Below are 13,258 nucleotides of genomic sequence, written 5' to 3'. Positions count from 1 at the left end.
GGAAACTGAGCCGCCTGGAGAAGTTGAAGGAGCTAACCTTTCCATTACTTTGGATTGTGTTCACTTTCTATTTCCCCAAGTTAGATCTTCTCGTTCAGAGAAGGTGCGTGTTGTAGGGAAAGCAGCAGGTGGAACTTGCCAACAACCTTTTCTCCTAGCCCGCTTCTCACAAGTCTGAGTTCGGGGAAGGAGAAAGGTCCCAAATTGGGGGCGGTAGGGGGAGGTGGGGAGGGAGTAGGTGCTGAGAAAAGCTGGAAGGCAAGTCTCGTTCTCTAGCAAGACATCAGGGGACGGATGCCTGGGGTGGAGGGCAGGCCCCAGGCGCTGGGACTTCCGGTGGGAGGGGCTATCATCGCACCAAAGTGTTGAGGCCGTGGTGCCACCTGCCTTCAAAGGATGCCTGAGAGTGAGCTGGTCACTAAGGACTTCAGCAGTGACCAAGAAGGGCTGAAGACAAGGTCTCTCTTCTGTTTTCCAGGCACCAGGCAATTCCCTTCCATCTTGTCTAAACTTAGAGAAGGACTGAGACTGAATTTCCGGCTAAGGGGCAAGATGGGGACTCAAGCCTAATGTGATTTACAAGAATCAGTAACTTGACACTTCTTCCACCAGCAAACGTGACACAGTACTGCTTGTTCTGGGCAGCTCCAAGAACCAAGAGCAAAAGGTAGGCCTTACGGGAAGACAAATTAATGTACTGCAAAGAACTTCTCACAATTACCACCGTCCAACAATGGCACCTTCCTGTGCCTGATTCCTCACCCCTAAAATAAGTATAATAATGGAACTTACTTTAAAGGATAGTTTAGAGGATTAAAATGCATCAATATGTGAGGTGCTAAGAAAAAAATACCTAGCATGTAGCAAATGCTCCATACATTTATTTTCACCATGGGAGCGCAGGTATCCTGTTCATTGCTACACTTCAAATGCTACCTTTCTGGAAAACACTTGGGAACCTAAGGACACACACCTTAAAAAATGTTCATGTTTGGTCCCCTGAAGTTTAAATGGTCTCCTGAAGACATGAGATTAAGGCAAAAAAGAAATTCACCACGTTTACTTATTAATGAAAAATAGAAACAGATTTCATTATCACCTGTTAATTTTACCTCCTAAAATGACTCAAACCCTGTTTGTTTTCTGTGCTTTCACAATCACACTTTAGGGCCCGTCATTTCCCACCAGGACTGTACCTCCTTCTCCCTGGTGTACCTCCCCATACAGTCTTCTCTTCCTTGACCCCCTACCTGACAGTAATCTGCACACCATCTTCAGTGATCTTCTTGTAGGGCAGATTTGATCCACAGCAGTTCCTCAGTTTAGGCAGGCTGGTAGCCAGTGGGCCAAATCTGGCTGGAGACCTGTCTTGTTTTAATCTGAATGCCTTTAAGCAGGTGAGTGCCACGAGCCCCCCTGCTCCTTGTTGTATTGATTGCATTCCTGCAGATTCACACTTCTCACCTGCCTGTCAGTCTAGAGCGCACAATCCAGATTCTGCAGCCGGAATGATCTTTCTGAAGTGAAGAAGAGGCCGTGTTTCTGTCTTGCTGTGCTCAAACAGCATAGCCAGGAACTGGCTACTCTTGGTCTAGATGTATTCAATTCGGGAAATATTGACTGTGTGCCTTCAAAGTGCCCAGCACTGTTCCAGGTGCCAGGGACACTACAGCAAGTGAAACAGACTGACGTCTCTGCCTTCATTAAGCTTAAATTGATTAGAGGAGACAAGTGCTGTGGAGGCACATCACGGAAGGGGAACAGGGCGTACAGTGGGTTCATCTCAGGCTGGCCAAGGAAGGCCCACAGAGACGACGGCACGTGCTACAGGAACATCAAGCCGGGAGGGAGGGAGTTGGATGTACTCCAGACAGAAGCGGATACAGCGGCCCTGGATTGCTGGAGAGCTGTCCCTCCAATCTCTTCTCAGTTGAATCCTAGTCGTCCTTCAAGCATCAGCTCAAATGCCATGTCTCCAAACAAGTTTTTCCTACCATTCCCCAGTAGAATGGCACTCTTCCTCCCATAGATTCTTCCATACACCTCAGAGAGTTTCATGATTGTCTTACCATTTGTAGATGTTTTCATCAAAAAAATTCACTGACAAGAAATCGGTTACCTGCCGGACAGCAGACAGGATGAGGCAGTCCGATGGAACTCCTACTGCATCTTCCTGACACAGGGATGTTATCTGGAATTCTTCAGAAAGAAAAGGTTTTAGAATCAAAGTCCAGATTTATCAGCTGAGGGAAACTGGCCAAATCCCTTAGTCTTGTTTAAGCCACCATTTATACATTCAAGTGCTGTGATATGAAAAGGCGTAATAAAGGCCTGACTCCGAGAAAGTCTAAGGTACGTAGGTAATACTGCTTTCCCTCATCTTTCCCGCAGTGGCAGCTGTTGCCACAAGAGGGCACCGTCAGCACAGCTGAATCGGTGTGGCTGCTTTGTCTGCTCCTTCAACCAGCCACCAGCTCACGCCCGCTTTAAATCCATGGTGTGTGAACTGAATGGAGAACGCCAACTGACAGGCATGTGGTGGTGGCGATGAGCTTAGTACCCCCAAGCCTATTACAAGCAGACTAGGAGAAACAAGAATCTCGTGTGGTGGTAAGGAGCAAAGGGCTTTTGAGTCAGACTGATTAGGATCTGAATGTGGGTCCCACAATCACAGTGCACAATTGTACCTCCCTGAGCTTCACCCATAACACGTGGTTGTGCCAGGCTCCTGCTAGAGGCTGGGTGGTGGCCTCAGTGAGCTCAGTCTTACTTGATGGAGGATGGACAAATAGAGCTGATGAGAGCTGCCGGGAAGAAGTCGTGGGGGTACCTGGTGACTGCTCACCTGCTGTGGGTACACAAAGGCACCAGCTCTGTGCTCTCCCCTCTCAGCAGTGCCTCTTCAGTGGCGCTCCGGGTAATCAACGGCCTGTCCGCGGAAGCCAGCAAGGCCATAAACCAGCAAAGGGCTGAATGGAAGAGCACGCAGCTCGCAAATTAGAAAAAAAGTCAAGCTTTAAGAGGGTGTTTAAAAGTTGATTAAAACACATGCCTCAAGGACAGTATTTCACCAGACGGTGTCAGAAATATGGATGTTCACATGGAAAAAAAAGGAGTTGGACCCTTGCCTTACACTATATACAAAAACTAACGAAAAACAGATCAAAGACCTAAAATTATAAAACTCGTAGAAGAAAACAAAGAGGAAAAGCTTCATGACAATGGATTTGGCAGTTATCTCCTGGCTATGACACCAAAAGCATAGTCAATAGAAGTAAAAGTAGATAAACTGCACTATATCAAAATTTTAAACTGTGCATCAAAGGACACAGCCAACAAGAATGAAAAGGCAGCCTCCAAGACGGGAGAAAGATATGTGCAGAGAAATATACTTGATACGGGGTTAAAATTCAGAATATTTATAAAGAACTCCCTACAAGTCAAGAACAAACAAACCCAATTAAAAAATGGACTAGAACAGACAATTCTCAAAAAAAAAGTATATATGTGGCTAACAAACATGAAGAAATGCTCAATGTCACTAATCACTGGGAAAACACAAATCACAATGAGCTACCACTTCACAGTAAAACAGAAAATAAAAAGTATTGACAAGGATGTGGTGGGAACGTAAAATGGTGCAGCCACAATGGAAAATAGTACGGCAATTCCTTAAGAAATTAAACATAGAATTACCACGTGACCTAGCAATTCCAAAGGAATTGGAAGTGTATTTGTACACCCGGTACTAAGGAATTTGTGTCCCCTTCCCCAAAATTCATGTCAAAACCATAGTCCCAGTGAGAGTATTTGGAAATGAGGCCTTGGGAGGTAATTAGGTCAGGGTAGAATCAGTACCCTTATAAAAAGAGTCAAGACTTCCTCTCTGCTCTCCACCCTGTGAGGATGGACCTCTGCAAACCGGGAAGTAGGCTCTTACCAGATGCCAGGTCTGCCGGCATTCTGCTCTTGGGACATTCCTGCCCCTAGAACTGAGAAATAAATGTTGTTTAAGCCACCCAGTCTATGGCAATTTGTTACAGCAACCCAAACTGACAGTCTGCATGTTTGGCAGTATTATTCACAATAACCACGAGGTGGAAGAAACCAAAGTGTCCATCAGTGGATGAACAGATACACAAAAGGTAGGATATACATACAATGGAACGTCATTCAGCTTTAAAAATGAAAGAAACTGACATGTGCTACAACGTGGATGAACCTCAAGGACACTGTTAAGTGATAAAACGTCACACACACACACTGCGATTTCATCTACACGAGGCCCCTTGAGCTGTCAGACTCACAGAGGCAGAAAGGAGAAGGGGAGCTGCCAGGGACTGGGAGGAAGGAGGACGAACCGGGGAGCTGTTCAATGGTGATGGGTTTCAGTTTTGCAAGATGAAAAAGTTCTGGGGACGGCTTGCACAGCAATGTGAATATACTTAACACTAGTGACCTGTCCACTTAAATGGGTAGATTTTTTTTTGGTAAATTTTATGTTGCATTTTACCACAGTTTAAAAAAAAAAGCCTTAGTATATATACTTCTACTTCTGTGGAGTCTGCCGGTACCAAAGGACCTCTTCTTGATGAGCGTGTTTTATTTTGGGGTTATTTCCTAATAAAGCTACTCAAGAGGCTTAAACACCTGATTAAGCAAATGAAATATTTTGAAAGCAGAAAGGCTAGAGTACCTTTCCTTTCACTTTATCACAAATACACCAGCGACACTGGACGTTTAGTGCTGTGGGCTCTTCATGCAAAGCACCTGTACGGCTGTAAAGGGGAAACTGCCCCTGTGTTCTCTCAGTGCTCTTTCTGGTCATCAAATGTGTGGGTTTTTCCGCCACCAATCAGATCTGCTACACTGGTGGGTGTACTTCAATTCAGGTCCGACACCATCTGCCTGGAGTAAGCATCGGATCCCGCAGGTGGGGGCTCCGTCTCACAAGACTATTCTCCCAGCCCGTTTCCAATACAAACCACAAATCCAGAATGTTACCCGTGCTTCTGACCAACCGGCTATAAATCACACCATCTCTTCAAGTCTGATTAGTTTGTTAGTGGCTCACAGGACTCAGGAAAACCATTTACCTACTAAACTACCGGTTTATTCTAAAAGGATGTAACTCAGGTGGGGGAGACGCAGAGATGCACGTGGGAGGGGGTGCAGTGCTTCCACGGCTCCCTGTGAGCACCCCTCTCCCAGCACCTCTGCATGTCCAGTAATCTGGAAGCCGTCCAGACCTCGTCGCCCTGAACTTTCACGTGGGCATCACTGTGTGGACATGATTGATTAAATCGTTGGCCACCAGCGTTTGATTTAACCTCCAGCCCCTCTCCCCTCCACTTGGGGTTGGGGTTGGGTGTAGAAGGCTGCAAGTTCCAGTATAAATCAGGCGGTTGGTTCCCACAGGGCTTTCCAAAGCCGCCTCACTAACACAAACTCAAGTACCGTTGAAGGATGCTCATCATGAGTAACAAGACACAAAGCCGCCTCACTAACACAAACTCAAGTACCGTTGAAGGATGCTCATCATGAGTAACAAGACACCCACCTGCCCTTTATGGTTCTGGAGCTATTACAGGAACTGGGAATGAAACTAAATATTATTTTTAAAAGATGTTCTGATAGCTCTTATGGGGAAAATTAAAAGAATATTAGGAGAAATGTGCCAGTAACAGGGACAAAGACCAAATATATATTTCTTACTATAAGTCACAGTATCACAATGGCCACCAGGGTTTTCTCCATCACTGGCTCTCAGTCAACGACCTTGGACGCCATGCCCTGAATCCAGGCAGACGTGGCTCTTGACTGTCTTGGCAGGCACTCAGAAAGACATCTGAATACACATGCTCAGGAAAAAGTATTTATTTGACACCTTTACAAAAATATTGAGGCACATAATTTTCATATTTATGTCACCTGATTTACACATCTCAATCCTCAGTACCTTTTAAAAACACTAAAATGGTCATTTGGTAAATAGAATCTATATTGAAAAAATACTGTGATAGGCCATTTGTAGACAAAAATCAGTTGATTATCAGCATGAGAAAGGAATATCTATGAACAAAATAACATTTGAAAACATTTTTGTGAGACAAAAAAATCTACCCAGTAGATTTCTTTTTAAAAAGTATTTTCAAAAAAGAAAGCTTAAAAAAAACCTCACCATATTCTGCCTCCTCATACCGTGAGGAAGTCACAGCCTATCAGCAAGAACTAGAAGGCAGGCTGAGAAAACAGTGACAGTGCTGGGGGGTCACAGACACCGCCGCCCGGTGAGCCTGGACCCTGGACACGGGCAGCAGGACAGGAACGCATCTAACTCGGGGAAGGGAAGGAGGAACAGCCGACTGACCGGAGCTACACTAATGTGACAAACCAGGAAAGCTTTTGCTGTATCGCCGCCACTCCGAAGTGTCACTGTCTTCCTCTGAGACAGAAGGTAATTTTTCTTTTTTCTTTTTAATTTACCGAAATATGAGAGTAATTCCATTAAATAAAAAAAAAAACAGGTGGAATCCCCTGCATCACACAATAGCCACAATTATATCAGGTCGGTATTTTTAAAAAGATGACCATGAACAGAAACCGTTACTTCGGCATTCTAGGGACTTACAAAGTGTAGGGAGACCTTTTCAAAGAAGTTCATGGCTCAGGCCTCTAGTATTTAAGGAACACAAAGAAAGAATCTCGTTATGCCTACGGCCTCACCATGAAATGACGACGTAACAACATCGCTGAGCATCTAATACGCACTAGGCATTGTGCTGAGTAGTCTGCATCTGCTACCTGGTTTATCCTGAATATTACTATTTTTCCCTCGGGCAGGGAAGAGTCAGCATGCCTTATTCACGAGGAGGAATCCACAGCCACGGGGAAGCAAGCACGCGTGCAGCAGAGGGCAGAGGGGCCCAGCTTCTCGGCCCACACGCCTCCCGGTCTGGCACCCGGCTCGGCGCGAGGAGGCCAGGGTCAGTCACCAGGCTCCTCCAGGATGAGAAAGGCACTTCATTCTGCCCTGCGGCCGCGCGGGCCACGCTCACTCACAAGCTGGACTCCCTTTATCTGCTTCTCTCTCTCAGTGAGGGGCTTGTGGAAGAATTCTACATCCCTGGAGAACAAGAACCACGTCCCCTTCACCTCAGCCGCCCCGGAGCTCGGCACGATGCCTGGCAGGAAACATGCTGGGTCAATCTTTGCTCGCTGAGCGACAGACAGCACAATGACAAGAGCAGAGGGGGGCCCCGAATCCTGGGAGCTGCTCCAAACCAGTCGAAAGGGAAACTCTCCTGTTTTTTCCAGGAAGGTCCTATGTCAGGTCTGCTGGTGTGGACTTGCATTCCTGATGCAACAGGACTACAGAAAACTGGCAAATGTGCTTTTCTCTCCTAACCTACATGCAAGTTGGATTCTACAAATGACTGACTTGTACATTGACGACCATTAAGAGGGAGGTAAAAATCACCCGACATGTTGGCAGCGTGTAGCCTGACCGATCAGGGTTGTTTGTATCAATCTGGCACTGACTGAAAATGAACTGGCCAAAGAGGACTTCACTGTCATTAATGCAAGAAGAGGCACCACTGGTCACAGAATGTGGCTTTTGGAATTCTCACCACAGCTCAACTGCCTCAAAGAGCAAATTAAGGACAACACTCTATACTGCTTCTTCTTCTCCCAGGAAACAGTCAGTAGGTCAAGGAACTTTTGCCTTGTAAGGTGCTAGGACAGCAGCTAAGTCTCTTCCTGTGCCGTAACCAAGCCTGCACACGATGAAAGCACACTTCACAAGTGGCTGGCCAGTCTATTCAGTCTCCAACTTCCCCAGGCTTCTTTCTTTTATCTTGAAATGTCCGCAGTGGTTGAAGGGGGCATGCAGGAATCCACAGGGACAAGCCAGAAGCTGTAAACTGCTCCACGGTTTCTAGTCTGTCAGAAAGTTCAGCGCAGGCAGGGCCCTGAGGTCACGCACGTTTAGTGAAGCTACTGTAACTACACAGCATTTTCTCTAGTAAACCTGGAGAGATGCCGAATCTTCAAAAGAACCGGATCCCCAAGAAGCAGTTCAACCCCTCATGGGGTTCCAGTCAAACACCTCTCACCACACCTGAAGGCCTTTCAAGACAAGAAATTTGACTACACAAACCATTTCTAACGTCAAAGTTTCCCCCTTCGTGTAGCTGACAGAAGGAGGAACAGAACTGCTAAAATTAGCTGTCACAGTGCCTTTCCACGGTCCCCAGGTACACCTCAGCAGCGGCAGGCAACATCACAGGCAGGAGTGTACGTCAACCGAGGCCAGCCTGGGAGGGACATAAAGCTCTGGCGTGTACAGACGAGTGACCATCACTCTGATGTGCAAAGCCTGTTCCTCTCTGATTCCAAACTCAGTCAACCGCTTGCCTCCTTGAAAGGGCTCAAGCCGGTTCGGCTAGCACCCCTGTTTCCTCACTCACTCAAAGGAGAAGGGCAGTTAGTCAGTGGCAGCATGGTTCAGTGGAAAAAGCATGACTTTTGACTTATTAGAAAGTCACCTAACCTTCTCTGAGTCTTGTTTCTCATTGGTAAAATGTGGACAATAAAACCATCTAACACAATATCCCACTCTCCCACCGGAAGTTTCTCAGCTCACATAATACTGGGAAAAAAGTGAGCCTCAGGACCTCTTACGTGCAGTTTGTAACTTGGCAGTTGGCCATGTGGTTAACTCTAGGAACCCAGCACCACTGACCAGACTCTAATAAAGACAAATCAAAATAAGGGAAACATATGAATATGAAAATGACCTCGATATTATTCTTTTTCAAAAATAAAAAGAAATCAAAATCTTCCAAGTCCCCTGCTGAGGCACTAAAACACTGATTGTTTAGGTCAACAGAGACCAGTAGATTGCAAATCTAATGAACCAGAAGCTAGCGTGTGCACCAGCGCAACACAGTGTACCCCGTACACTGACTGCACAGCTGGCCTGAGCAGACACTCAGGTACCAAGTCAGTGGATGTCTCTAAAGCCAAGTCATGCTACTGTGTTTGATGTAATACTTGATCCACCCAAAGAGGCCAATTCAGACAATGCCCATCCGCAGCTGCTCTCCCAGGATGGGGCACTGGTCTTTGGAGAAGCAGGCATGCTTAGTAAGTGACCGACGGACATGGGATGTAGGCGGGAGTGGCCAAAGGAAAGAAGTACGCTCGCGACCTTTAAGGAGAAAGGTGATGGCTCCAACACTGACATGGCCAGACAAAGTCAAGCCTCGACAACCCAAAACCTCTAACCAGCCTTTCCCCTCAAACCCATACGTTCAGAAAGGTGAGACCTAGTCATACTGATTCAAAGAGGAGTAAGAAGGGTAGCAACCAAACCCAGAGGCGGGAAGCATGGGGAAACAGATGGTGGTCACCTTCCTGCACGCCATCCTCACTCCGAGAAGGCTGAGCTGCGTGGTTTATTTACACATGCAGCTTTTCCCATGCATTTGATCTACATGGTAGCGCTTGGTTTCCCATGGCTGTGGGGCTGCTGGACAGGGGCTTCCAACCCCGTTTACAGATCTGCAATTTCTGAGAGCTGAAAAAGTTTCTGTGACTTGCTCACAGTCACAACGTCTTCTGAATAAATCAACAGAGCTCAGTTCTCTGTCTTCCCTTCAGTCACTATAGCAGGAGCGAGATCATGCAATTACCTCCAGAAACACCTCCTTCCCACCCCAGCACACTCAGCACAATGCCTGGCACATATTACATACTCAGTATAGTTTAGTTGGATGAATGAATCAGACAGATGAATGAATGAAGAAAGGGCGTACTCTCTCCGTCCCATCATGACCCCCATCCTATACAACAAAAAGGGAACAGCGTATTTTCAAGGAATGCACTCTGCTTGTCCCATGAGGTGTCAGCGAGGCCAATGTGGAAGCCAATACACTTCAAAGCCCCACATGTTTCCTTGGTGCCAAAGGTGTCATCTTTGGCGAAATCAGTGATGATATCCTTACAAAGAAATTGCAATGGTTAAGAAAGAAAATTTAGAAAAGAGACACTTCAGATACTTGGCTGCATTTCTGACTAAAGTGCCTTCCGACGCAGCGAAGATGTGCACGACGGGCTTCAGCTGGAGCACTTTATAGATGCAGCTCTCAGGGACACCTGAATATCAAACTATGGAATAAAATATTTTCAAAACACTGATGTCTCACTGTCGGCACAGAAGAAAAATAAATTAAAAAGCCCAGTACATTTTCCAGTCTGATATAAATTAATTCAAATGGCATATTTAAAAGAGTCAATTCTTTCTCTCATAAAATTTTAAAAGGCAGCAATCAATCCTCAGATTGTACAAGTGCAAAGGAATGGTATTTTCTCCGTAATCAAGAACCTCGGTATCTGTGTCAGAATCTCCAGTGTTCCAAATTGATCAAAAACTTGGGCCTATGTAGCTGACGCGAGTCTCTGGTCAGACTGCTCCTTTCCCCTTAACGTCCAGCTTGTTACTGGCCTCTGACTGTTTGCTCAGCTGCTCTTCAGAGAAAGTGATGTAGGAATACACCAGGCTCCCAGCAATGCTGCAAAACAGAAAACCACCATCAGGGAGGAAGGAACGGCAAATGTAAGGGAGACTGGGGTGAGGGCTGGAGCTGCCTTCACAGACTGAGAGCGAGTAAAGTTACAATAGAGACAGCATTTTCGTCTACCACACTCGAGACCTTACCTCACCATGATATTATCTACTGTTGCTGATGCTTTGGGAAAAGGGATGTTTGCACATATTTGCCAGTAGGAGTGACAATTTTATACAACCTTTCTGAAAGACAATTTGAAATAAAAATCTTAGAATCCTGCTTATTCTTGGACCTAGCAGTCTACTTTATGGATGAACTCTATACATCTTCATAGACTTACTGACAAAGTATTTACCACAAAATTTATAACTGCAGAAAATTTGCTAAAAGATAAATGTCCCACAATAGGGAATTATGTAAATTCATACAACAGAATACTATACAACCATTAAAATGGTAAAATATGAAAACTGGCTATGACACCCAAAATGAAAACTTAATCTCACAAAACATTAAGTGTTTTCTGATCCCACTTTATTTAAATGGACGTGAATATGTACATCAATATGAAAAAAGTAGAAAAAAGTCTGGAAGGAACAAAACAAGACTATTAACAATGGCTGCATCTGGACGGTGAGATTGTAAGTGATTTCTACTTGTATTTTCTGCATTTTCAAAAATAATCATTCAAGACAGATACTACTTTTAATAAGAATAAAAAACAACCCAATTAGTAAATAGACATGTAGACCCCGTGAGATTCACAGAGCTGGTTGCTCAAGTTCATGGTGGAAAAGCTACCATCTGAGCCCTTAGGCTCTGAGCTGGTTGCTTCTATCCCTCACACTTGTCTATCATACTTACCGCCTGGAGGGGTCCCTCTCTGGGGACAGTGACTACTCCAATCTAATCCCTGCAGGGATCTCAAGCCCACTGGGCTACACAGCCTTCTGCCCCATCACGGAACTGGAAGTAAGCTGGAGGAAAGTTCAGGGAACCAACAAGCTAACTGCCCTGACCCTTGCTCTCCCACCAAGCCTGCCGCCAGTGACTCCCAGGGGTCTCCCACCAGCAGCCGGACCTGCACCCTGCCTTCAGATGTCCCTGGGTTTGGCCCCCACCTTCCGCCTGACTGCTCGACTCATAAACTTGCTGCTTATTTGAAATTAATTCCATTCTCCTCTGGACTTTGACATCCCAGCCCAAGACTAGCTATAGGAGGGTGAGAGATGCCTAGCTCCCGCAAATAAGGAGCAAGATCAGGGATTCAGGTCACTGAATAATCAAATTGTGACCATTTATTAAAGTCTACTACATGCCAGGCATTTTACACACATCTCTTGCCATTGCAATATCCCTGTAAGGTGCTCATTTTACAGATGAAGAAACTGAGTCCCAGCAGACACAAGTTAACTTGCTCAGGGTCACAAAGCATCCTAACGATGGACCAGAAGAAAACCCGAGTCAGTCTGATTTTGTCCATTGAACTGGCTTCCTCCCTGTGGCCCCTGCTCCATTTGCTACTGCACATACTTGTCCTTATTTTGCTCCCTTTAGCCTAGACAGTTCCCAGGGCTTCACCCTCAGCACTACGGAGTGGCTCCCTGCACCGGCCCGGCACTTTGCAGCAGCACAATAACCGCTGAGCTGAATATCCACGTTGGCCCCATTCAAAGAAAGGAGCCTCACAAACCCAGTGCCGCTGTCCACAAGGCTTCGTCTTTCCTTCATCTGGCAGCTTTCTTCCACTTCTTTTTCATTTTTTTTCTTTTAGAATTTGATCTGACTCTTCTGGAAACTCTTCTTGTTTATTTAGTGCATCAAGCAGATGATCTCCTCAGTAGCTGGGCTAAGACCCAAGGCGATGAGGGCTGACTGCAGCTTTCCCGACTGAAGCTAAAAGCTCTTTGAGGTTCGTGTGTGCAACTACATGATAGTCAGTTTCCCTCTGCCTCCAACCCCACCCCACAAAAAAGCAGAAGGAATGCTCCCTCTGACTCTCATCCCGTCCTCCTCTGGATCCCCTCCCAGGACAACCTAAAACATAACAGTGCTCTCTTTTATGTTCCTGTCAAGACAATCTGTTACGTTCATATTAAGCCAGTCTCACCTACATAGAAATCACGGCGCAGTGCAGGACAGAAGAAGACAAAGACTGCCCTGGAATTTACTCCAGACTTCATCCTTACAGTGATCCTACACCCACCATCCCTAAGCACAGTTAGTGGAATGAAAAACATGGAACTCTGGAGTTAGGTCTTTGTTCAAATCTTGAATATCCTGCTTACTCTGTGCCCCTGGGCAAATTTATTAATTTCTCTGAGATTCTATATTTCTGTATTAATACATAAGAATAATAATAATGTCTGTGTAGGCTTGTTTGAGGATTATATGAGATAACATGCAAGAACCAGGCCCTAATCCTGGCACACAGTAAGCAGTCAGGAAATATTTATCCGCCCACCTCCTCCCATATCAGCTTTGATACTCACACCCCAGAGCAATATGCATTGTTAACAAAAGGTAGAGTGGCACAATACGGAGATTTAATAACCTGATGCAAGAAAAGGGCATACTGTTGCCACAGAAATTGTTTAAATGACCAGAGCAAAGCCAAAACAAACAGATCATTGCTCTCAACTCTGAAGATTAAAAAGCAGACTGTTCAGGTTTTCACGAGTTCC

General features: G+C 45.6%; 1 protein-coding gene across 1 annotated transcript in view; it reads right to left on the bottom strand.

The window, feature by feature from the left end:
* Positions 1–5,861: 5,861 nt before the first annotated feature.
* Positions 5,862–13,258, bottom strand: part of SLC35D1 (solute carrier family 35 member D1) — a 47,336-nt gene continuing 39,939 nt past the window's right edge. Inside the window, exon 12 of the mRNA XM_074376274.1 lies at positions 5,862–10,577. Coding sequence (XP_074232375.1) covers positions 10,469–10,577 — 109 coding nt within the window. The 3' untranslated portion in view covers positions 5,862–10,468. The remainder of the gene's footprint in view (positions 10,578–13,258) is intronic.

This window comes from Camelus bactrianus, chromosome 13 (genome assembly GCF_048773025.1).
Source record: "Camelus bactrianus isolate YW-2024 breed Bactrian camel chromosome 13, ASM4877302v1, whole genome shotgun sequence".
Lineage (NCBI taxonomy): Eukaryota > Metazoa > Chordata > Mammalia > Artiodactyla > Camelidae > Camelus > Camelus bactrianus.
Note: the sequence above shows the minus strand (reverse complement) of the source record. Positions and strands in the feature narration are given on the sequence as shown.